The sequence below is a fragment of the Erinaceus europaeus genome, chromosome 10 (assembly GCF_950295315.1).
Source record: "Erinaceus europaeus chromosome 10, mEriEur2.1, whole genome shotgun sequence".
Lineage (NCBI taxonomy): Eukaryota > Metazoa > Chordata > Mammalia > Eulipotyphla > Erinaceidae > Erinaceus > Erinaceus europaeus.
In genome coordinates this window covers 119,441,695-119,468,342 of record NC_080171.1, presented here as the reverse complement: position 1 = coordinate 119,468,342, position 26,648 = coordinate 119,441,695, and the positions used below count along the sequence as shown (strand labels likewise).

The 26,648-nt window shown below is 40.4% G+C and overlaps 1 protein-coding gene across 8 annotated transcripts in view; it reads left to right on the top strand.

Moving 5' to 3' along the window:
• Positions 1–26,648, top strand: part of PTPRM (protein tyrosine phosphatase receptor type M) — a 770,521-nt gene that overhangs the window by 573,051 nt on the left and 170,822 nt on the right. For 4 of the 8 annotated variants that reach the window (XM_060200700.1, XM_060200698.1, XM_060200697.1 and 1 more), the window contains 4 exons: positions 14,323–14,474; positions 17,844–17,918; positions 18,160–18,186; positions 23,022–23,209. In XM_060200700.1, coding sequence (XP_060056683.1) covers positions 14,323–14,474; positions 17,844–17,918; positions 18,160–18,186; positions 23,022–23,209 — 442 coding nt within the window. Of the gene's footprint in view, positions 1–14,322; positions 14,475–17,843; positions 17,931–18,159; positions 18,187–23,021; positions 23,210–26,648 lie in introns of all 8 variants that reach the window. The other 4 variants (XM_007517155.3, XM_060200699.1, XM_060200695.1 and 1 more) reach the window with 2 other exon arrangements.

Sequence of the window (26,648 nt, the reverse complement as noted above, 5' to 3'; positions counted from 1 at the left end):
GCATTAACAAGTGGATTCATACTCCCAGCCTGTTTCTCTCTTCCCCTAGTGGGGCAGGGCTCTGGGGAAGCAGAGCTCCAGGACACATTGGTGGGGTCATCTGCCCAGGGAAGTCTGGTTGGCATCATGCTAGCATCTGAAACCTGGTGGCTGAAAAAGAGTTAACATATAAAGCCAAACAAAGTGTTGACTAATCATGAACCTAAAGGCTGGAACAGTTCAGATGAAGAGTTTTTATTTTATTATTATCAAGAACTACAAAACTTAATATGAATATTTTTACATCTGAGAAAATGTAGAAAACGTGAGTGATAATTTCTGAAACTTTAAAGTATTCTTGCCCCTTCTGAGTTAAGTCTTTCATATCTGCATACTGACTTGCTTTAGGCAACATGCAGACATGAACTAATGCAAGCCATTTATCAGAATCAGAAAAATTACACATATGTAGACATAGATATATGGATTTTGTTGGGTTGTTTGTTTGGTAGTTTGTTTGGAAGAAGCTAAGAAACTTTTATTCAGTGCTTCCAGGTGTCTCTCGGTCTCTCTCCTTCTCTGTCATCCCCTTCCCTCTTGATTTCTGGTTGTCTCTATGCAATAAATAAAGATTTTTTAAAAAGGAAAAAAGAAAGAAAGAGAAAGAAATAAAAGAAATGTTTATACGGTTGCAGATTTTTAGGGATCCCTGCACCATCCGAAGTCTCATTGTTCCAACCACTCAGTACAACATCTCACACAGTCTGAAAATTTTGACTTACATCAAGTGCCTGTAAAGATCTACTTCCATGCCCTTTAACATTGGTAGAAAAACGTACTGGGGTTGAGATCTAGAAGAGAGACATACATCTCTGAGGGCCAAGGGAGGTTTATTGGGAGAAAATCTGGGAGTGACCAGCAGACCAGGACCAGTGGAGGAGGGTCGGGGGGCTACCAGACCAGCAGGTGTTTATACTGAGTGGTGTTTGGGGGGGTGCACAGCAAGTTGGGTGTGTGGTTGGGTTGTGTAATGAGGCTGTGTTTTTGATGTGGCTTACTCATATCTTGTTTTGTTTGGAATTTCACGGACAGTAACAATCAATTCCTTATTCCAAGATCTGTGACCAAAGATGTAGGGAAAGTCACCAGCTCTAGTGGTCACTTGCTCATTCAGGGTGGGGCAGGGGGAACAGGTGTTTTAGAATTAAACAAACTCATGGATCTTTGTACTTATAGTGTGTGCAAAGGGAATTTCCAAATACCTTCTACTGGAGTCTGTTCTCACTTAAGCCCTTGATGTGAGAGAGAAGTGCACAGTAATGTGACACTCATCAGTCATTATGTTTGGGTTAGATGACAGTGTAGAGGGGGATGGCAGTCTTTCTCTTTGCTTCAGAAATCAAAAGAAAATGCAGTTTACCTGCTGTGTACATACTCCCAAAAAGGTGCTAGCTTTATTCATAAGACAGCTCCAAGATAAGCACATGGCTTCTTTAATGATTAAATCCATTTTTTTCTAAAACGCTAGCGAAGGATCATTTGAAAGTCTGTCATACATTGCAGGAAATGTCTTTGATGTCTGTATTATTTGTTCATAAAAATCTCACGGCTATCACCTGAGCAAGTTCAGTTTCTTTTGATCTTTAAATCATATGATTTATCCATCACAAGAAAAGGGAGGAGATAGCCAGTCCAGGATAGAGAGAGACCCCTTTTCAGGATGAAACACTTAACAGATACCTATTTTCTTACTTGCAAACATTGGCTTTATTGTAACCTTTTGGACCGTGCATTTGTAACAGTGACTTCATATGGTGTGTACATACCTCTGAATTTCATTGAAATGTGTGTGTGTGTGTGCGCGCGTGCACACACACACACACACACACACACATCAAATTGTATGAATGTTACTTCTGACTCTATATTTGTCAAGCTAGATCTTTTGATCAGAAAATATACTTGCCAAAAGGACTAGAAGTTCGAGAGACCTGACCTTTTCTTCTGGTTCCTCAGCAAGTGGCCTAAGCTTTCATCTGCAATTCACCATTCAGAACTTGGCGTGAGTGTTCTGTTCACACTTCATCTTCGAGTAAAGCACTCATCCTGTAGAGTACCCCAACTTCTGAAATAGACAGTTGCATTTTTGTAACGTTATTTAATACTTTCTTTAATTATCTTACACATGTTCAGTTCTCATTTCATAAGAGTAATCATAGCAGAAGTTTTATGCTTCCTGCCGCGTTCTATCAAAGGCATGTAATGCTCAGATTAATGAGTGGGCAGTGGCACTGCCAGCCTGATACATCCATTCTCAGGTTCCACATCAGTCTTCCACTTAATGGTTTTTTAAGCTACTGATGATTATTGCCTAGATCTATTATGAGGAGTTTCAAAATGATGACATCCTAGTTCTATCATTTCTTTTTATTGATTAAGTGGCATTCTCTATTTAACTGTTTGCCCAGAAACACAGAACATACAGGAAATTCAAAGTAATGTTCAATTCATTATTTACTTTCAGGTTTTATAATGAATTGATGTTGTGACAATATTCTACAATGATCGATAGTGTCATTATGGACTTAATAATTTTAATCTATTTGACATGTTCAGTTGCTATATAGTAATCAGTGTTGGACTATCTAGATATTTGGCTTTGTGCCATTTAAGTTATTTTGTATGTTTTAAGTTGACTCAGAAGTCTTTATGATATGATCCCAGTGTTCTTTGAGAGCTTCCCTGTTTGGGGTGGCGTGTGTGTGTGTGTGTGTTCTCTGATTAGAATCAGAGAATAGAATAGAATCAAGCATTTTTTTAAAGATTTATTTTTTAATATTTATTATTTATTTCTGTTGCCCTTGTTGTTTTATTGTTGTAGTTATTATTGATGTCATTGTTGTTGGATAGGACAGAGAGAAGTGGAGAGAGGAAGGGAAGACAGAGGGGGGAGAGAAAGATAGACACCTGCAGACCTGCTGCACCACTTGTGAGGAGACTCCCCTGTAGGTGGGGAGCTGGGGGCTTGAACTGGGATCCTTCCGCAGGTCCTTGCGCTTTGTGCCACCTGCGCTTAACTCACTGCGCTACCGCCTGACCCCCAGAAGCAAGCATTTTTTATTGCTGTTGACACCAGGGCTATCTCTGAGGCTTGGGGCTGGGATCTTTTTTGTTTGTTTTTGTTTGGGATTATTACTATTATTATTATTATTATTAATTTGATAGGTCAGAAAGAAATTGAGAGGGAAAAGGGAGAGGAAGATAGACACCTGCAGACTTGCTTCACTGCTCATGAAGCATCCCCCTTGCAGGTGGGGAGTGAAGCCTTGAATATGGGTCCTTGCTCATGCTAGTTAGTATGTGTGCTTAACCTGGTGCACCACCATTCAGTCCCCAAGTCTAGCATTTCTCTATGAAACTGTGGTTTCTTTTCATGGAAGAAGGCATTTAGAGATAGGACTTTAATTTGACTGAAAGGGGTCATCATTGAATTGGGTCTTATCTATTCTAGATCTATATCGACTACATTCACCAGCATTTTTTAACCTGTCGTCTGTTTCATTCCCTACTATATCAGCAACTAGTTCATTCTCCTTATCTTTCTCACTAGGAAGAGAAAAGTCACTGGTACATAATAAAACTAAGAGCTATTCTAATAACCTTGGCATAGAGAATAATACCCTAGGACCTTAAGAAGCATAATTAATACATTTGAATGCATCAAAATTATAAACGTCTATATACCAAAAGACACCGTAAATAAAATCTTATTTATTTTTAAAGTATTTAATTAGCTATATTATTATGAGTGAGAGAATGAGAGAGGAAGAAGAGAAAGAACTAAAGCACTACTCAGCTCTGGCACAAGATAGTGTCAGGGACCTCTGAGGCCTCAGGCATGTAAGGTGGTATTCTAACAGCTGAGCTTTATTCCTTTCTGCCCTCAAAATAATTGAAACACAAGCTGTAAACTAAAAAAGTATAGCTCAAATTTAATTATTATGACCTAAATATAATTTGAAAAGTTTAGACATCAATAAGAAAGGACAACACGGGCCAAGAAGTAGCATACTCAGTACAACATATGTATTATACTGTATATGTACCCAGGTTCAAGACCCTGGTCCCCACCTGTTTTACGAGTGGTGAAGCAGGGCTACAGGTGTCTCTCTTTCTGTCTCCCTCTCTATCTCCTCCTTCTCTCTCTGTTTTTCCCTGTCTCTACCAAGAAGATAAATAAAATATTTGGAAAAGAAAAGATACCTCGGTTAAAAAATGTGTAGACAATGTATAGAAAAGCAGTGTGTACTAACTGCATTCAGAAAGATAATCAGATAATGTGTGAATCAACATACAAGATGCCGCTGTCTTCAACAATCAGCTTGGCAGATACTTTTGTAAATGATGTCAAGTCACAAAGCAACTGGTGTCTGTATAGAAAACACGACCTGCTAACTATACTTAGCACATCACTGGTGATGCTTTTATGATTTTATCCCAATTTAAGAAAGAAAGAAAGAAAAAAAAACCTTGGAGGACTAGGTGGTTTCTCACCTGGTTGAATGCACATATTGCAGTGCACAAGTACCCAGGTTCAATGCCCCTGTACCCACCTGCAAAGCAGAAGTATCACATGCCACAGGCGTTTCTCTCTTCCTCATCTCTATCTCCCCCTATGTTCTCAGTTGCTCTCCGTCTGTATCCAAAATACATACATACATACATACATAAAATTATTTTATTATTGATTTAATATTGCCTTACAAAATTACAAGATGACAGGGGAAGAATTCCAAACTGTTCCCACCACCAGAGAGTTTTGTGTCCCCATTCCCTCCCTTGGAAACTGCAATAGGTTTCCCAAGGGCATAGATATAGGCTAACTATTATTTCTATATCTGTCTGTCTGTCTGTCTGTCTATCTCTGTTTTAGCCCATTTTGTCCCATGGTCCTGCCTCTTCCTTTCTATGTCACACCTACACCTATTACTACTTCTGAGTGTCTTTCTTTTTTCCTCTGCTCTCTCTGGGTCCTGATAGAATTGGGCTTCAGAACCCTATGATCATCTTCCCCTCACATTTCTTCTCTTCTGGAAGTATGGACCAGAAAAAAAAGGACAGTACTTGTATTCTACTTGCTATATGTTTTCTGCCAGTGTATCTCTTGTCCAGACGTACACAGTGTTTCTCCTAAAGATTATCAAGGGGTGACAGTAAGGTTGATGCTGTCAGAGAGATTAGGAGATATATCTTTCTTTTTGTGTCCTTAGCTGAGTAGATTAGAGTGTATGAGGAAAGTGAATATATTTTTAAAAAGAAAAAAAAAACTTTATTCTTCCCACTGTACCCCCCACACATATGCACACATAGGTATACATGATAAACATCAAGGCTGTATTACTTATGTTTCACAGTTTTTATTTGAGACCATTATCTTTGAGGAGAAGAAATGCATACCCTCTAGAGTAAAGATGTTTGTTGCTGGTGGTTTTCATGTCTGCGAGGTCTCACGGCTCCTTGTTAAGCATTTACTTATTTGCTTTTGTTTATATATCTGTTTAGATGGAGGGTGGGAGGCAGGCCTCTGAGGAAAGGCACTTGCAGCGCTGCTCCGAGCCTCATGGGGCTTCCGCTCTCCTCTGCATGGTGCTCCTGTGGAGAGGCCTGGAACCCAGATCCATGACCTCACATATGGAAAAAAACCAAAAAAGTTCTGCTGAGTGAGGTGTCTCCCGACGGACTCCCAGAGTAATCATTTTGCAGTGTGATTTTTTTTATATATATCCTTGACAATTAAGTGGACATCATTTATAGTAGATTCATAAGAAATGTAGACCTAGGGAGTCGGGCTGTAGCGCAGCGGGTTAAGCGCAGGTGGCGCAAAGCACAAGGACCGGCATAAGGATCCCGGTTCGAACCCCGGCTCCCCACCTGCAGGGGAGTCGCTTCACAAGCGGTGAAGCAGGTCTGCAGGTGTCTATCTTTCTCTCCTCCTCTCTGTCTTCCCCTCCTCTCTCCATTTCTCTCTGTCCTATCCAACAACGACAACAACAATAATAGCTACAACAATAAAACAACAAGGGCAACAAAAGGGAATAAATAAATAAAATAAATATTAAAAAAAAAATTAAAAAAAAAAAAAAAGAAAATGTAGACCTTGATGGGAAGAATGGTTGGTAAGTAAATAGGTACTTTAGAGAGGCCAGAGGGTCAGTCAGGGGACCACAGGTATGTCTGAGAGTGATCAAATATTGAAATTCTAGGTAACCTTAGGGCTCATTGAGTTGTATTAGTTTCATGTTAATGCTTTAACAAGAGACTTACAAGCTTAGCCCCTAAAACAACGCAAGTTATTCTGTGGTTCTGTCAAAAGTCTAGCAGATCTTTCATGACAGAAATAAATTATGTGAGTAGGACTGTGTTCTCTTCTGGGGAACTCAGGGGAGAAACTGTTTCCATGTGTTTTTTTGGTTTTTTTTTTCAACTTCCAGAGTCCACCCACATTCTTTGACCTACGGTACTTCTCCTCCAATTTCTAAAACAGCAAGGGTGCATCACGTCTCTGTCCTCGCTATCCTGCTACTTCAGCTATGCTGTGATTCCAGGATTGGGGCTACTCTGGTAGATTAGGATAATTGTCCAGTTTCATCCAGTTTCAGTTTCCTCTGCAGTCTTAATTTCCATTGTTACATAATGTAACAACAGGTCTGAAATTAGGAAATAGGCAGACTTGAAAGGCTCTTGGGCATAGAGAGTAAGATCTAGGTCTTAGTAGAGAGGAGCAGCCCTCCTGTGTGCAAGGTGGTGTCCCTGGAGCAGCCCCTCTTAGTTTCTGTGTGCCCGTGGCCCCTTCAGGGCTCTTCAGGCAGACCTCCTTAACAGACAGGTCGTATTTGCTCCTAAGTAAATTATCATCAGTTGTATTTTCAACTTGGGATAGTTGACAATTTTTTATTTCATCTTTACATGTTATGAGTTTCTTGGTTTCTTCTGCTTATCCAAGGAATGACTTAGAATTTGATGATAATGTCACTGCTTCAATTAGGATACAGAACATGTAATTTTCCTGTTTATTGGCTTGACACCAGTTACTTGCTCTGTTTTTATTAGAGGCACTCCAGTTTTGTAGTGAGCTTAACAAACTTCCATCTAGAGATATGATATGGTGTGCATTAAACATCCTCTCTTTTTTCATTTATATTTATAATCTGCTAGAGGATTAACAGTATGCCAATTTAGTCTAGCTGCAGAGTGACAATTTTTAAAAGCATTAAAATTGAAGATAATATGCACATATCAGATTCAGCAATGGAGCTGACTATGAGCAGGGGCCCACTATCACTAATGTCATTTTATTCCCATTTCCCATTTTATTCCATTTTTGTGGATGGTAGCCATTTCATATTTTCAGTGCCCTCACTGGTCCTAATAACTCTGGATTCATATTGCCCTGATATGATAAATAAAACTGAACAAAATATTGCTGGGGAATACAGGAACTATGTGTTATTTTTACTGCCTTAAAAAAAAAAAGCATTTAAAATTCTTCAAATGGTTTGGGAAATCCCATCAGGTAGTCACTCAGGCATTGGTCCCAAGTGAAGAATGTGTTAGCCTGAAGGAGGACTCTAGCCAGAGGTGAACCCTGTAGAGCATAACTGTGTGGATTTGCTTGGATTTGAGGCAGTATGTATTCAAAGGAGATAAAAAAAAAAGTCAGTTATAAAACAAAAGCTTGATCTCAGAACATATGAGCCAGATAAAGAATAAGGGTGAGGATGAGGGGAAGAGCAGCTCATAGGAGCTTGTTCTTGGTATGAATGACAAACCAGAGAAGTGGCAAAGGTACTGCGGTGACTGTGATATAGTTCTGGGACAGGGTACATAAAAGTGAACAGAAATGGCAAAGAGTGCCGTCCTTGGGCAGCTGCTACTAATACTTGCTTAGAAGTATGTGTAGTGAAGTACTTTTGGCTTAGAATAAAAACTAATTAAAAACAAGCAAGCAGAACAATAACAATGAAACAGTGACCTTCAAACCATGGAAGGATTTCCTTCAAACCAGGGGTGGGGCTAGATAGCATAATGATTATATAAAGATAATGATTATACAAAGAGACTCTCTTGCTTGAGGCTCTGAAGTCTCTGGTCGCCACCAAAAACCAGAGCTGAAAGGAAGAAAGGAAAAAAAAAAGGAAGGAAGGAAGGGAGGGAGGGAGGAAGGAAGGAAGGAAGGAAGGAAGGGAGAAAAGGGAATTCTAATCAGTAGTTCCTTTCAAGTTTATAGATGAGAAAAAGGTGAGGGTTTTGTTTTTTTTTATTGTTTTAGCCCTCTACTGTTTAAAGAAAATAAGTATTTTCATTGATATTCTCCCAAAAAGTCATGTGCTCTAGTCTTAAGTTATATAAATGCCCAAAATAAAACTAGTTTAACATATAAAGGCATAAAATTTGTTTTTCCCTATATGTTGGTTTCACTTATGTACTTATTTTATTGAAAGAAATAAGAATCTTGATCTCATTTCTGGTAACTCACAATAATCATGACTATCATTACAAAGTCCTGCAGAAGCTATCAAGCATGATTTTGAAGTGCTCTTCAATTATATTATTTGTATTATACAAATATCCTATTTCCCACTTCTAAGTTTGAAAAAGACAAAGAAAAAAATGCATAAAAGAAATACATTACTTGACCTTCTTCAACATGAAAGATATATATTTTACACCCCCAAAAAAGAATTTTGGTCCATATTCCCAGAGGGATAAAGAATAGGGAATTCTCCAATGAAGGGGATGGGACACAGAACTCTGGTGGTGGAAACTATCTAGAATTATACCCTTATTATCTTACAATCTTGTAGATAATTTCTAAATCACTAATAAAAGCAGAAAGATACATAGGTATGTATGTGTATGAACAAACATACAAAAAGAAATTATGGCAGCTACTTGCCCAAGAGGGCCACATGATTTTTTTGCTTTTCTTGCCTTGCTATGTTCCTTTGAAGACACTCTGACTTGCCAGGGGGAACATTCTAGGGCATCCTTGACTGAGTGTCATTTGAAATAGAGCTGTAGTCTAAAGGGACATAGTAACAATATCTGTTCCCTCTCCTCATTCCATAGGGAGGGAAGGTAAAGATCTAAGCCTTTCTCCAGACTTTTTCAGCCACACTAATGTGTCTGATGACCACATGATCAAGAAGCGAACTCTGGAACAGAGTCCCAATAAAAACCCAAACTCTGAATTTCCTTAAAATGAAACTATAGTCTTTGTGGCAAATGCATGCCATGTTTACTAGTCAGGGGAAACCAGAGAGCAGCTGGGGAAATAGTAAGAGTGCTCCATAGTGCTGTGTCTGTAAAGAGAGTGAGTGGGTTCTTTTAAGTGTTGATATTGTTCACAGTGGTGTTAGAAAAGCACTCTTCCTCCAATAACACTAAAGTTCCAGCTGGCAAAATAAACTAGCCTTTGTTTTCAGTGTCCAGATTGAAGCAACCAATAAAGTTTTATGGGCAATGCCAATAAAAAAAACTTACGGAGATGATTATATCTCAACATGGGAGAACAATGCTAGATATCTAGAGTTTTCTAACTGAATGTCCTTGGGTGACTTCACACCATTGTTTCTCTCTCTCTCTCTTTCTTCCTCTCTCTCTCTCTCTCTCTCCCTTCCTCCCTGCCTCCCTCCCTCCCTCTCTCCTCTCTATCCTCATATATGAATAACAATAGCAATTATCTTCCCTCACTGAATTATCCTATTAGAAAAGTTAATGAACATAAACTGCCCTGTCTAACTGACGCCTTGCATACGTTTTTCTATTTATTATTGTCATTCTTCTATCAGTTGTTATAGTGCTAGTCCTTTTTGATTTTAGTTACATATCAGAGCATGGCTTGTATTGTCTTTGTTCCTTAAGCTTTTACCTTTAAAAACAACATTATCTGGTAATTCTCATAGATCCATCTTCAAAGCAATAGCCCCTTATTTTTCTAGGTTTAGTCAGCTGGATCTTGGCAATTTGGTTTAATGTGTGTGCTCTTTTTCTCAACCAAAAAAAGGGGGGTCAGGTGGTGGCGCATCTGTTTGAGTGCACACATCACAGCGCACAAGACCCAGGTTCAAACCCCTGGTCCCCACCTGCAGGGGGAAAGCTTCATGAGTGGTGAAGCAGGGCTGCAGGTGTCTCTCTGTCTCTCTCCCTCCTTCCCTCCCCCATCTCTTTCTTTCTTTCTCTCAGCTCTTGTGCCTATACAATTTGCAAATCTGCGAGTTTTGTAATCCCTGTAGAATTTTAAATGCCACATAGTTTTAAAAGGAAGACAGATTTTTCTATTGGCAAGAGCTAACCTTCAAGTCAGTGCCAATAGCTGTTTCTCAGTTATGATCTTGGTTGGCATAACCCAACATAGTAGGGTCTCTGAGTGAAAGAGAAGACCCTTGAGCATTTTGTCATGGCCAACCAGTTGTGTGACTAGGATTCATATTGAGCTTGGCTGTTGGATGCTTTCCCCTGGGATTTGAGACGTATGCCCTCCCATACTGATTTTCTCCAAAATGTTAGAGATGAGAATAGGGAGAGGAGTTATCTCTACTTTCTTTCTGACCCAGCTGCACCTGAATCTCCTAATTGGCAGACTTCTCCTGCCCCTCTTCCTTCCAGAGAACACACTGGCAAAGAGATCCTTCCTCGCCCTGTTGTCCTTGTTGGTTCTGACTTATACCTGTCACATAGATACTAACTTGTCAAGAAGTTTTCTTTCATTTTCCTTAACCCCATTTTGTTCCTTTCAATTTATGCTAAGGGAAAATATCAGAGAAAAGCTGAATTATAATAAGCATGTGGGATCATATAGTTAATTTTAATTCACCCCACATTTCTCTCCTTATTCATCTTTATTCTGCTTTGGATGTCTAAAGTTAGAACTATTTCTCTCTCTCTATTTTCTCCTAGGTGGTATTGCCATTTTTATTTAAAAGAGCTTAAGGTTTACAAAAAAAAATTGAACAAAAAGTACAAAGACTTCACCTACCCTTGTTCCCACATATTCACAACCTCTCCCTGTTAACATCTCTCTGTCAGAGTGATTCCTTTGTGATAGTCATTGGCACATTATTACCAAAGTTCATAGCACGTGCTAGTTAGTGTTCACTCCAGTGGAATATATATATAATAGTTTTGACAACATGTATTCATCACTATAACATCACAAAAAATCAATTTCCCATATGTAAATTTCTCAATACTCTCCTTCCATCTCTTTTGCTAACCACCCTTATCATTCTTCTGCCTCCAGAATTTTACCTTCATCATGTGCATCATGTAGCTAAAATCAAACCATGTGGCCTGTTTACATTGCATTCTTTGTCTTAGTAACATACATTTAAGTTTCATCCGTGTCTTCTTATTACTTAAGAACTTCTTTCCTTATTGCTGAATAATTGGGATTCTCTGGATGGTTCATTTGTTCACTCATCTACTGAAGGGATCTTTGACAGTGATAAGCAAAGCTGCTTCACACATCCATGTGTAGATCATTGAATAGACATAATTCTTCAGCTTTTTTGAGTAAATACCAGGAAGTACAGTTGCTAGAAGGGTAAAGAGAATGGTCGCTTTTGTAAGAAGCTGCCCACGTGTCTTTCCAAGTGTTTGTATTATTGTGGATTTCCACCAACTGTTACGTGAGAATTCAGTGTCCCAGTTGTCAGCATTTGGTGTTATCGGCACTCCAGAATTTGAACGTCTGCCTGTTTGTTGAACAGGTTGTTTTCAGTTGTATTTTAAGAGTTGTTTGTGTATGTTGGACAACAGTCCTGTATCAGATGTCTTTTCAGAAATACTGGTCTGTGGCTTATCCAATATCTTAACTGTGTCTCTCACTGTCTCTTCTCCTTTTAATCAAGTCTAGTTTGACAATTATTTTTTTCATAGGTCATTTCGCTGTAGTTTTATTAAAAAGTCAAATACAAGGAGTCAGGCAGTAGTGCAATGGGTTAAGCGCACGTGGTGCAAAAGCACAAAGACCGGCATAAGGATCCCGGTTCAAGCCCCCGGCTCCCCACCTGCAGGGGAGTCGTTTCACAGGCGGTAATGCAGGTCTGCAAGTGTCTGTCTTTCTCTCCCCCTCTCTGTCTTCCCTTCCTCTCTCCATTTCTCTCTGTCCTATCCAACAACAACAATAATAATAACTACAACAATAAAACAACAAGGGCAACAAAAGGAAAGAAAGAAAGAAAGAAAGAAAGAAAGAAAGAAAGAAAGAAAGAAAAAATAAAAAAAGAAAGATGAAAGATCTTCTTTACTACAAGATTAGCGTTTATTGGGGCACGCTCCACCCACCTCACCCCCATCCACCATCACCTCCCATTAACAGCAATGCCAGACGCATATTCATTGCCATGTTGTAGCTGTAAGAGCTAGAAGAACATAAGACTTTGGAAAAAGAAAAAGTGAAGCCTGTTGAACTCAACTGAATCTTTCTTCCTACATAGAACAAAAGAGAAGTAATTACCTACATAAATGAGTTCATGCAAATCAAGGAAATTCCAGTAAGAAGGGGACATCTTACCTGAATGATAAGGCTAATTATCTCCCTCCTCCTACTCAATCTTCCTGGAGAGATCTGTCCATTCAAGAAGGCTGCTCCAGTGAGCTGGAGATTCGGCTGTGAAGGGGCAGTGTGTTATTGTAAATGCAGCTGTGGTGCCTGAACCTGGACTCTTCCTTTCTGTAGCACCTGTTGGGAATATGAAGACCTCGTCTCTAGCTTACACGTGGACTGGGCAAGGGTGCTGAAGTGATGATGAGCCTAGTCTGCATGCTGGGGAAAGAGGAATACCAGCTTCCGAAAGGGACAACATTGGTGGACTTCTGCAAATCTTTATCTCTTGATATAGATGATTTTGTTGTTGTTGTTTAGAAATATATCTTTCTTCCTACAACTTTAATCAATTAAAAAGGGCAACTTATCAACGAAACCCTTCTGCTTTCAAAGTATGAAATTAAAAGATGATTATAACTATAGGCAAGAGAGCATTTGTATTATGTGACATTTTAAAGTTATACTAAAGATTATCCATATGGTCTGATATTGTCAGTGTCTTTCATTGCATTAGAAATCGCCTAATATGGGGATGGTTTTGATTATCTGACACATTTTAAATTCTGCTGCATCCTAGGTCAATCAGAGTGAAAATGATTTAGGAGACATAGCTGCCATTTTTTTTTTTTTTTTTTTTTTTTTGCAAATACTTGAAGGTGCTTAGGCAGAATTAGAATATTTCAGCCCATATTTTTTGACATTAGAATGCTGTGCTCTCCTTATGCCTTCTCATTTTCTCATTTTCTCCCTTCTCTGTAAGCACTTATAATTCTGTTTGTGTCTGTGTTGGGTACATGAAGCAGCTCCAGCTGGAAGGCCTATCAAACTGTTTCATCTAGCTCTTTGAATGTTCCATTAAAGATTTTAGATTTTTTTTTTTGAGGTGACTTTAGATAATGAGCTTTTGGTGATCAATGAGCAGGATCCAGAGGCCAGAATTAAATCATGCTCTAGAAGAATTGGAAATCTCTCTACCACCCTCTGCCTTTTGAAGTCTCTCCTACTGAGGCAGGGGACGATGACACTTTTGTGCTAAACTTTGTGGAGAAGCCAGCGGTGTATCTTTTGGAGCACTGACCTGCTTTACTTACAGATGCCAGCAAGGAACTAAACTTTGTTCATCTGGAATTGTGTTCAGTATAATACCTACCAGGGATCCAGGTTGCGTCTCTCCAGTGGTCTGATCCCTGAGCTCCTCTGATCTGTGTGAGGACCGACTGAGGGACACATTTCAATTATACTTTCCTCTCTTCTCATCTAGTTTGGCTCTTTAGTGCTATAACATTCTTCATATCTTCATCCTTGGATCAACTTGTCATTTAACAAACGTTGCTGGGGGTCTCACCACTTTTTAACAGTGATTCTCTGAATGTGGAAATGTAGAAAATAATTGAGTAAAAAGTTAAAACCTCTGGAAGCATATAAATAATTAGATGATGATTCTGTAGTGCTGGAGGTCATAGGTTGTTTGAATGAGCATACAGCACAAGAAACTTAAAGTAACGTCCTTGGCTGCACACTCCTAATATCTCTAGGCTTTTGGGGGGTATATGTAGTGGCTGTTTTTAAGCAAATTCTCCGCAGCTGGTGGTTAGCCTGACATCTATGATAGTGGGCAGCATAAATCATTGTCATGGATGAATTCGGTCACTTCAGTAGAAGTGATTTCTTATCATGGGACAGTACACATACCACCCCCATGCTTGTCTATATCATGAACTCTCTATCCCAAGGAAACTAGCCAAGAAGCGGAAGGAGACTATGAGCAGCACCCGGCAAGAGATGACTGTGATGGTGAACTCCATGGACAAGAGCTACGCTGAGCAAGGCACGAGCTGCGACGAAGCCTTCTCGTTCATGGACACGCACAATCTGAATGGGAGATGTGAGTGCACACATTTCTTGGCCTCTAACACACATCTGGTGTTCCAGGAATCCCTATGGGGTCTAAGGAATTATAAAACAAACAAGCCCCCCCCCCAAAAAAAAAAGCCTCCCTGAGAGAATTCTTCTGATTGTTTCTCCAGTTCCTTTCAATGATCTGAGCGATGTGTGCCTATGCTTTCGCACTGGTTGGGAGAGTTCTGACTGGTCATCAGACAGTTCAGGATGTACAGGGAGCCACGGTTAACATTTCCGCGTAAGCTAGAGAACAGTGACAGGAAGGCTTCTAACCTCCTGTGAAGGAAGGCACCTGCTTCTCATCCTTCTTTTTATTGTTTAGATCCTATTTGTGAGCTAGCCAGGTGTGCAGCTACACAAGGGAATTCTGTTAGACAACAGTTCACTAAGCGGGAGTAACAAGTTAATTGTTTATTTGTTTGGCTGACAGGTTCAGCCTTTATTATAGGGCGATTAGTAGCAATTAATAAGGTAAAGTGTATTTCCACTTCACAGAACTTAACATCTCACACCAGGTGGGTAAACCAGGCTCAGTGAATACCTTCCTGTGTTACCACCTGTGACCCAGGTAAAAGGCATGCTTTTAGGAAGCTAACCGTTAGATTGATAGTATGGAGTACGGAGAAAGCAGTTTTGTCTCTGGAAATCGTCTCTCAAACAGGAAGTGAATCCTATACCATCTGCCTGATTCTAACTGTGGTTCCTAACTGCAGGGCTCAAGGGTAAACCATGTCCACAGACTGACCCTCCCTTTGGTTACACATCAGGATGTAGAGCAGCCCTAGATTGTGAGAACCATTCTCACATTCCAGATAGAGTGACCCTTCCACTGTCACCATCTCATGTACATGTTAGTACACACTTCATAGCTGTTCATATAATAGACGTGCATAACAACTAAGGGCCTTGTGACTGACTGAGATGCACACAAATGCTGTCTCTGTGGAGAGCACTGAAATGGACAGTGTGTGCCCGTGTCCTGACTGCCCAGTTGCCCTCTCCTGGTTGTGCAGCTCTGCCCATCCCGTCTCTGCCACCCCCTGCCCCCTCTAATCACAGCTGGGTCAGTGACATGCCTCGCCTGTGCCATGCCTGTCTCCTACAGTGAGGAAGCCTCCTTTTTGTTTTGTTTTTGATTTTTCCCCTTTGTAGATGTTACAGCTGTCCACACTATGCTGCTCACAGTCGCTACATGCATGTGTTCTAAATACAAATGCAAACTGTGTACCTGGTTGAGGTTGTCTCAGCCTACGCTCCTCATCTTTGAATTTGGCCCCCTGTCATCTTCAGTGTGGGTGACAGCATCTGTGGAATTTCATTATACCAGCCACTATGTCCCTTTCCTTCCCGTGGAATTTTCTCGGGGGAGGGCGGGGGGCCGGCAAAATAGCTCACTTGGATAGTGCGCTGCTTTGTCAACTTTGAGCCCGGTCCCCACCACATTGAAGGAAGTTTTGGTGCTGTGGTTTCTTTCACTTTCTGCCTCTCTGTCAAAAACTAAGAAGAGGAAGAAGGGAGAGAAGAAGAAAAAGGAGAGGGAGAAGAGAGAGAACGAGGAGGGAGAGGAGAAGAATTTCCTCTGAATTTTTGTAGCAAACGTACTTTTCATTTAAAGATGTAGCTCATTTGTTTGCAAAAAATAAAGCAATTTAGGGCAGGGGAATAGACAACATGATGGTTATGCAAAGGGACTCTCATGCCTGAGGCTTCAATGTCCCAGGTTCAGTCCTCTACACCACCATAAGCCAGACCTAAGTAGTGCTCTGGTTTAAAAAAAAAAAAATCAGAAGACTAAAATAAAGCAACTTACACATTTGTGTTAGACCAAGGTGGGAAATGTCCTTCTCACCATAGAAAGGTTAAAAATGAAGTGGACACACAGATATACATTCTCACATTCCAGGATGAACCATTAATCCTCCAAATTTTCTATTTCATCATGAAACTCCTCACAAATAAAATCTACTCAGAATCTCGCCTATCCAAAGAGCAGAAGCCTACATTCATAGTTTCTAGGCTTTTGAAGTTCGAACAATCGAGGATATGTGCTCTGGGCAGGATATTTAATGAGGAGGGAGATTACTTTTTGCAGAGTGTGTGCCCATTCACTGAGCACCTCTCCAGAAACCAGCATTGGTATCCACAGCTCACCTCCCACTGAGCGTTTCCACATACTTCTTGGCAATACAGCCAGGAAGAGAAACACCGAAATACACATTCTATCTTCCTCCCACGCTTTGAACAATGAGTAGCATCAAGTCCCATCCATTCTAGAGGACCAGCAGGTGGTCCACCCAATAGGACACACCCACCGTCTTGTGTGAGCACCTGGGTTTGAGTCCTGGGCCACCACTTGGGAGTGACTGAAAGGAAGAAGCTTTGCGAGGTTCTTCAGTGTCTCTCCCTCTCTCTCTCTCTCTCTCTCTCTCTCTCTCTCTCTCTCTCTGTGTGTGTGTGTGTGTGTGTGTGTGTGTGTGTGGTGTGTCTCACTTTCTATACAGAAGGGGAGGAAATGACCACCAGAAGCAGTGGATTTGTGCAGGCTTTGAGCACCAAAGATATCCATGGTGTCAAAAAAAAAATTTTTTTTTTCTCTCTTCATGGCTATCCATCCTATCCATTGGGAAGAATCCTGGTGGCAAACTTGAACACTTGATCATTATGCCCTCTTATTGCCTTTAAAGTCAGAATAGTCATGGGGGGGAGGGGATCCTTGTAGGACAAGTGTTCAATAGATCACTAGGGGAGTAACCCCAAGTTTAGACATGTTTGAAATCTTTTCAGGTTGTTTTAAGATCAGAAGAAAAGGGTTAACATTAGATGTTGGTAACTTTCACATGCCTAGAAACAGGAGAACCCTGTATCTACTTCACACATTTTCACTCAATAGAAAAACATTTGCAGTTAATAGGCCTTATTCTGACCCTAGCATGGTTTATGGGCACTTGAGACTTTGTCCTCATTTTTCTCTAATGTCCTCGTTTCTTGTTTTGTTTTTTTTATTCTGGCAATTTATAAACACAAATTATAAATATGATTCATTTCCATTTCAGAAAAAAAAATCCATCTATTTGGTTGTCATTTTGTCTGAGTTCCACCGCTCTACCCTTCAGAGAGACAGAGAGACATCACTGCACCAGAGCTCCTGTCAGTGCCATGGGAGTCCCTGTGTGCTCATGACCAAGTGGGTTCCCTTCCAAAGCAGCTCTCTTACTGACGCCTTTAGAAACGCATCTTGTGTGTGACAGGCAGCTGGGACTAGGCTTCTTGTGCTGTGTTCTGCTAATCGGGCACATTAAAATATACAGACAAGTGAAAATAACCACTGACTACTCTTTTCTCTCATTTACAGCAGTGTCATCACCCTCATCCTTTACAATGAAAACAAATACACTGAGCACGTCGGTGCCTAATTCCTATTACCCAGGTAACAGTCTTTGTCACTGTGTCCTTTCTCCTACACACCCCCCCCCCCAGCACTGGGACGACGGGCGATCACTTTGCTGCTCAGGATGCTTGTGCAGCTGAGTATGTTGGCTGTGTTGTAACCCGATGCTTTCTATGGGAATGTTGGTGCGGGCCTGGGGTGGGGGGGCTCTTTCATCAATCATTTACTGTTCTTTCTCTTTTTACTTTCTCTGCATTGACCTGCTTATGATGTATGACAGACCCATTTGTGCCAACTGCAATTTTAGGTGAGAACATTTCCCTTTATCACAGTTTATTGTAGGAGAAAGCCACTGCAGGCCAATCTGCAGGAGACTGGAACTGTGTAATGCTATGAGTCTAAGTAAGGCAAGGTGTGTGAGGGTTGGCATGGAGGTGGGTGGCAGGCATAGGTAACAAGAAAGACTTCATCCAAGCAGTCTCCGTGGATAAGAAGAGGGGCTGCCAAATAGCTATTGGGGAAGAAAGGGAAAGGTTTAATGGACACTCTTAGCTGCTGTATTCTTCCTTTCTGTGTTCAGAATTTAAAGTTGGGTCTGACCCCAGGGAAAGTCACAGTATGTCACCACCCAACTGTTAATCCCAACAGCTGAGTCCTGTCCAATGTGACAGTCATAAAAGTGAAAATAGCTTCTGATTGTTTTCACTTAAAGCCACACATTAAAAGCTTCCATTTCATACGTAGCATTTTTCTAATTATACCAAATATTTTTCCGAAAGATGATCACAATAGCTTTGGGGCCCCTATGCCTCCTCAGAGCCACTCAGGGCACCCCCAGCATTCCGAAGTGTCTGTCACACAGTAGAATTGCAAAGGAGCTGCTGTTCTCAGCTGTGAAATGACATGATGGCACGATATAATCATATGGTTTATTATTGTGTCAAATGTCACTAGAAATGAAATAAATTGTTATCCCGGTAGGGCTAATGCATTGAAAAGTATGACATGTTCCCAGCAGGGGAGTTGAAGAAAAAAAAATTCCATTTGTCCATCTAGTGTAAGAAGGGTGAGAAGAAATGGCCTTCCCTGGTTAGGATAACCAAGCAAGCATGTGCTGCTCTTGCATTTGCGACGCATAAATAACCCAAGTGTGTCACGGCTTTGTTCTCTCTCTACCACTAACCTTACCGAAAAGGAGCACAACACAAAAGACTTCAAGGTATATAACAATTCATTGTAGCAAGACTTCCATCCTCAGCTGTTTAACTTTGACTTCCTAACTCTCTTTAAAAGGGTTTTATAGCTTTGCAACATCATTTTCCCAGCCATGTGCTTCTATTTTTCTCTAATTTGTTACCAATTTTGTATAGAGGGTGATTTTTTCCCCCCTTGTGGTGCAGTCTGAGTTTAAGGAAGTTCATTGCCACAGAGAGGGGGGGGGGGAGGGGGGGAGAGAACTCAGACAAAAGGTTAAGACTGGCTATAAATCAGAATTATGGAATTTGCACCAGTCTGAAGGCCAACAAACAAAACCTACTAAAGTCACGCCTATCACTTTTAAAGACTATCATGGGAAGAAAGCTGCATTTTTAGTCTTTTAATAAATTAAGGGCGTTTGGCTGGTCTTAGACACTAGGACAATGTAGCCTGTAGGTAGATGACATTTGCCTAATCTTTTCCTAAAGATTTGTGATGTCTTTGTGTCCAATTCATTCCGTGGTTTCTTCAGTGGATGTTGTGACCCAGGGGTAGCTGAGAGCAGAGATGACTGAGGAGTGGACTGAGCATTGGCAGAAGAAGAAAATGTTTTGATGTCACAGCAGGATTAAGATAAGCTTATTGGACAAATAATATTGTTTTCTAAAGTAAAAACAGTGTTATTATGAACACTGACATTTCTTCAAGCTACCTAAGCTCTTTTACCAAAGGAGCATCACTTGAACAGACAATTCAAGTGGCAAAAATTATGCCCAATGTGCAAATTAAGTCAAATATATCAACAAGTAAATGTTTTTATATCCAGTTTACATATGTATTAATATAAAAAATGGTTTGATAACTTGGTGCAAATATGAATCTATATATTCCATGTAGAGGGGATTAGTGAGGATATTGCTTGAAACCATGGGAAGGACAGATGTACTAATACACTCTGTACTGAGATAAGAAGAAATGTTTTGACTTGAGTCTTAGCACCATAAAATCTGCAAAGACTCTCCTTTGTACTCGCAGATGCTGAGATACCATTTCGGATACACATAGCCTTCATGTATGCCTTTACATTATTTCCTGGGGGGGGGGGACAAAGAGTACCCCCACCCCAAAAATATAGCACTCAGTTCAATTCAAGATTTTCAGTTGGTCTGTTGGAAATTCCAGATAGTTCATTAAAAGAAACATTTCTAACTAATTCATAGTTCTTAGAGAACCACCAAAAACTATTATTTCTAACTTCAACATACATTTTAATTAAAAATTATCAGTGGATTTTTTTTTAAAAAATTTTGCATTATCTTTATTTATTTGTTGGATAGAGACAGCCAGAAATCGAGAGGGAAGGGAGTGATAGAGAGGGAGAGAGACAGAGAGACACCTGCAGCCCTGCTTCACCACTTGCAAAGCTTTTCCCTTGCAGGGGGAACTGGGGGCTCAAACCTGATTCCCTGGGTACTGTAACGTGCACTCAACCAGGTGCACCACCACCCAGCCCGTTTTTTTTTTTTTTAATAAGCATAGGAAATTAGGGACAATAACTTTCTATCGGTGATAATTCTTTATTATGAAGTCAGGAAAGTGATTATTATTAACCTTGAATTTTGGTGGAATCAAGAATTTTGATGAGTGTGAATGACCTAGTTTCCTTATATTGCACAAGAAGCCTTCTAGGCCTCCTTTGATAGCTATGTACTAGATAACATTTTTCTCTCTGATATGATCACAGTAGCGCTCAAATGCTTTAAAATGTGCCCACATCCTGAGTTTAGGATGGCATGATATAGCAGGGGGTGACGTAGATAATATGGTGGACAGGAGTACAGCTCTGAGGATTTAAAGCTTCCAAGAATGCCTTGCCCTGGGCTCAGAGCACTGTGGGAATGCCACTCTGTCCATGAGAAAGGTCCAGCCGCTTCCATTAGAGACATTTAGAAAGTCAGCCCACAGTGGAGGCCATTTAATTATGTTCATCCCCAAAGGTACAAAATGGAGAGAAGGAGAGGAACACAAGGGGAGATGAATTAATGTTCGATTTATCTTAGTCTGAAGAGCAGAGCTTCCTGCTGGAATACCTAAAAGGGACTCAGTGGCTTCAGGGCTTCAGTGTGGATTCATTCTCCCATGTGACCAGTTTGCCAGTTGCCAGCAAGCAAATGTAGTGTGAAAATTTCCCCCCATCTGTAACTATTCGAATAAAATACAAAATCGCCAAATTTCAAAGCAAATCCAAATGAAAAAAAAAATTCATGAAATCAACTCACCACCCTTTTTTATTTTGTCTCTGTGTCTTTAGCCACCTTGTAGTGTGACCCAGGTGCCATTTCAGCAACAGCGACATAGCTACACACCTGTGTGCCACCTTTCATGCCACGCATCCCAGGGGCTTTGCGATGCAGATACAAGTGCGGTTTTAAAACCAGGCCCAGCTAGCCAACATCCTTGAACTAAATTTTCTTTGGAACTTAAAAAAAAAAAAAAAAGATAGCTGAATTCCCTATTCATACATTATCTGGTAATTTTTCAATTGAATATATTCTTTCTTATATATTTAATTTTTATACCTGAAATCCATTTTTGACTGAACATTCTCATTTTAAGTGACGTTAGCATCGTATTTTGATGAGACACATCCTCAATCAAAAAATAGCTAAAAGGATTCGACAAGAGAGTGGGTTGATAAATTAGAATGTGGAATTTTTAATCTAGTAGAACTTTCCTGCCTAGACATTTTTAATAGGTACAAATTCTGCAGTTCATTAATCTAATTTACTAGTGGACTCATTAAAATACAGCCCTTTTTAGGCTTACTTTACCAAATTTTGACATTAATTTTGTAATACAATCTGTTTGAATTGTTTGAGAGATTTTAAATGAGAAAAATGTGTCAAATATAAAGACTTATTTAGTCCTTTCTTGGTTCACAGGGAATGAAAAGCAATTATGATACTCTCTTAGACTTTTTTTTGTCATTGAGTAATTAAATTAAACGCCTCCATCCTGACAGGATGAGAGAATTGAGGTCTTGCCCTTTGACCCTCTACGAAGCAAAACATAACTATGAGATTAAAGCACAAAATTAAAAGCCACCTGTAATTATTCACTCAGTTCTATTGCTTATGCCCTCTTTCCTTTTTCTCCTCCTCGTTTCTCCTGATATGTATCTTCTTAAAAGTGCCAATAAATGGTAAGTTCCCCCCCCCCATTCACCCCATGGAAAAGGTGTGGAGGGAATGGGAGTGTGTGTCTTATCTGTAGATTCTAACAAAGCCAGCTGGTTCTGCTGTGTGTCGGCCTGCATGTCAGCCCTTACAGAACATTCCATGTGTGTGATGTGTTGACCCATGCTATTTTGTCAAGCCTTTTGTATATACTGGAGCATGCAAAGTGACTCATCAAACCAAGCCCCCTTTTGATCTTTTATTTTCCTGCTTTTTTTTTTTTAAATTTCATCTATCAAGCTCACCTTTTCATTGCTAGCTTTATAAGCCAAATCATGTTGTGCACTTTTATTTTGCTCACAGAACATTTGTACAGTTTATTTATCTCATCATACAAATGAGTTAACTAATCTTTGGACAAATACAAGACTGGTTTGTTGCCAGGCCTTGATGAAGTTTCAGGCAGAAACTTCTCTGAACTTTAGCATCCAAAAGCTAAAAGGTTCTTCTTATCCACTGGCTTTTTAAAAGCAATAGATCGTTTGGACTGCTTTGTAAAAACAAAGGTTTCTACCTCATTCTTGTCAGTATTGCCAATACTGTTTAAATTTATAAACATGTAACACTGTGTCTTCTTTTTTGCTGAGCCATCTTAGGGATCACTATAGCCCTAGGTTGAAGGAACTCCACAACAACTTCTTAGCATTCACAGAAGCCCTGGCATAGCACTAGTGCTTCCCTCACTTTCCCCATGAACTTCTTTTCCTAGACGAAACCCACACAATGGCCAGTGACACCAGCAGCTTGGTGCAGTCCCACACTTACAAGAAACGAGAGCCGGCTGATGTGCCCTACCAGACCGGGCAACTTCACCCCGCCATCCGGGTAGCTGACCTGCTTCAACACATCACGCAGATGAAGTGTGCAGAGGGCTACGGCTTCAAGGAGGAATATGAGGTAAGCCGGTTCCAGGACAGGACGGCAGCTGCCCTCTCCCACATCAGACAGCTAGCTAGGGCACTCACAAGGGGCCACGAGAGAGGAGCCACATCTTTCAGCCACAGTCCTGTTTCCACCTGGTGCTGAGACGATTACCCGGAAAGTAACATCCTATAAATGAGATAAGGAAGACCTACTCATCTGATTTCTTCAGTGTTGTTCAGAAGCATGTTAGTCTCCATATTTTTTTATCTTTTTAAATTTATTATTTATTTATTTATTTATTTATTTATTTATTTTGCCTCCAGGGTTATGGCTGGAACTCAGTCGTCTGCACTATGAATCCACTGCTCCTGGAGGCCATTTTTTCCCATTTTTTTTTAAAATAGGATAAGACAGAGAGAAATTGAGAAAGGTGGGGAAGATACAGGGAGAGAAAGATAGACACCTGCAGACCTGCTTCACCACCTGTGAAGCGACTCCCCTGCAGGTGGGGAGCCGGGGGCTTGAACCAGAATCCTTATGCCGGTCCTTGCGCTTTGTGCCATGTGCACTTAACCCACTGTGCTACCGCCCAACTCCCAGTCTTTATATTCTATATGTATTTGAAAAGAATGTGTATTTGGCTTCTTTGTAGATGGAAATTTCCATATGTATATATTAGATCCATCTCATCTATGATTCCATCTAAGACTGCTATTTCCCTGTTAATCTTTTGTCTAAATTATTCACCTCTTTTTGTGAGTGGTGTGTTAAGGACTCTTACCATTACTGCATTGCTGCCGATGCCTCCCTTGAGCTCATTAAGTACTTGGTTTATGTATTTGGTTGCACCTGTGTTTGGAGCATATATAGTTATGATGGTTATGTCTTATTGTTGGGTTGATCTCTGGCCCGTTATGTAATGTTCCTGTCTGTCTCTGATTACTTCCTTTGTTGGGTCAACAGGTTGTAGTCTCTCTATGATTCCTGTGTTTCAATTTGCTGATACACTGCACTGGGTGGTGGGGGTAAGAGTGGCAGTATGTTTCCTGGTATTTCCTTCAGATTTTTCTGTACTTCATGTGGTGTGGATATAGGGCCTCTCTAGATTTTTCTGCCTGTACCCAGACCTCAGGAGCTCGCTGTGAAGTCACCACTTTCTTCTGTGTGTTTACTGGTCCATTATCCGCCAACTGCCAGAAGCCTGTTTACCTCCTCATATAACCACTTAGTGCCCAGACAGACTGCATAGCATCTCTGTCAGATATTTCCCGCTGCCACTGTGGTATGTCTTTGCCAGCAGTTCAGTGACATGACTCTCCTGAAATTAGGAGTGACACGCCTAGAGGTTGTCCTCTCTCATGCCCAGTACTGTGTGCTGCTGCCTAGAGCCAAAGTGGTGCTGATACGCTGTCAACTTCTATGTGTCTGGTTTCAATCCCATACCCCTTCTTACCCCCTGACCACATGTGCACACCCACCCGAGGCTACAGTGCTTCTGTGGATGTCTCAGAAACATTTGACGAGGTCTGCTAAGTTCAGTAGTAGTCAGGCGTGTCGTTTGGGAGGGCATCTCCATGGTCACATCTCTAGGAAGCCCCTGAGATGTTCTCTTGTCTTGTATAAGCCCTCACCCTTTCTGTAGCCTATGCCATTAAGTAATTGTGTTGGAAAGTTGTTCAAGAACTGAACGAAAGTAATTGACTTAAGTAAGTCTGATTCTGGAAAGCACACCATCTCCTGAGTGGATGTGTTGGTAAGTGATGGGGGATGAGAAGAGGAAGGTGAGGGGTTTGGAAATTTCCTTTTACTTTAGCAAATAAAATTATTTCATTGAGAAAGATAAAGTAGCATCATTAAAATTAGGATCATACAGGTATGGGTGGGTTTTTTTTTTATTTGTTTGTTCTTGTTACTTAGAAATTATTCCTGGTCCTAAACCAACCTTGCTAGGTCATAGTTAGGAAGCATCTTGTTTGAAACTTGAGTATTTATAAATCAGCTCTTACTGCTTCTGCTGTCTACATTTTTAAAGCTCTACTTCTTTCTTTTCTTGGGGGACACTCATGATGCTTTATTTTGTGCCCCAGATGTTATGCTATCTTCTGTTGAGTTGCACTTCTCAATTTCATCAGGGAAGATTCATTTCATCCGTCATTGCCATGCCACTGCTACGCTTGCAGACAAAGTCTTTGGTCTGACACACATTCTGCTCTGTTGACATGTGAATCCTTTTAGGTCACCAGTGACCTCAGTTCAGAAGACTGCAAAGCCAAGTAAACAGGAGCAGACCAGGCCCCAAGGGTTTTATTGAAGCAAGGAATATATTGGCAGATGAAGTTCTGAAATTTTAAGCAACCTTGAAATTTCTATGTTTACCTTTAGTAAATTTAACTTATAATTCAGTGAAATTTAAAAGTGCCTCCTGCACTTTTAAAGGCTTGCTTAGGAATTAATAGGATTAAGAGTAAGACTTCCAAAGGCATTAATATCTTGTGAAATACAAAATTAGGTTATTGAGAAAATAAAAGTCTAGTGAATAGAGATTATGTCTTAGTTCTATTCAGTCCTCTGAATGCAGACATTGCTCATAAGTTTATTGAGTATGCTAATGCCAAGGAGATTAGTTATAGGATAAAATAAGAATTCATAAAAAATATCTGAGTCCAATTTGTCATGGACTATTTAAAAATAGCCTGGAGACCTCTTCTGACACTGTTGATATGCACATTTCAAAGTATGCAAAAATTATTTCCCATTCAGATCTCCCAAATTACTATGATATATAAATGAAAATTGAAACAGTTTACAGCCATTTAAGCATATGGTAATTGATGATTCATTGAGAGTTGTTATATTCTGAATCAAGATGCTGTATTTATTAATTGCATTTCCAAGAACTCTCATTCTAATTATTCAGTAGATCATAGAAAGCTTCTTCAAATGGCATATGTCTCAAAATGTCACACTGTATAATGAACACAGTAACGAATATCAATCACACTAGTAACTGAAGAGAGAGTAGGTAGCTTTGAACACAAAATCATTATCCGTCTTTATTAAGAAGGAAAGAGGGGATGGCTCAGTTAGTAACACACCTTGTTAATGTGTGAGGCTCTGTGTTCAGTCTCTCACACCACAGAAGACCTGCAGCATATGAGGCCGCACCAAGGTGATGACACGGATGGTGGAACACAGGTTGGTCTCTGTCTTCCTGTCTTCTCTGTTTCCCTACCCTACCCTTTCTCTTCTCTTTTTTTTTTTAAATTTTCTATTTATGAAAAGGAAACATTGACAAAACCATAGGATAAGAGGGGTACAACTCCACACAATTCCCAACACCAGAACTCCGTATCCCACCCCCTCCCCTGACAGCTTTCCCATTCTCTATCCCTCTGGGAGCATGGACCCAGGGGCATTGTGGGATACAGAAGGTGGAAGGTCTGGCTTCTGTCACTGCTTCCCCGCTGAACAT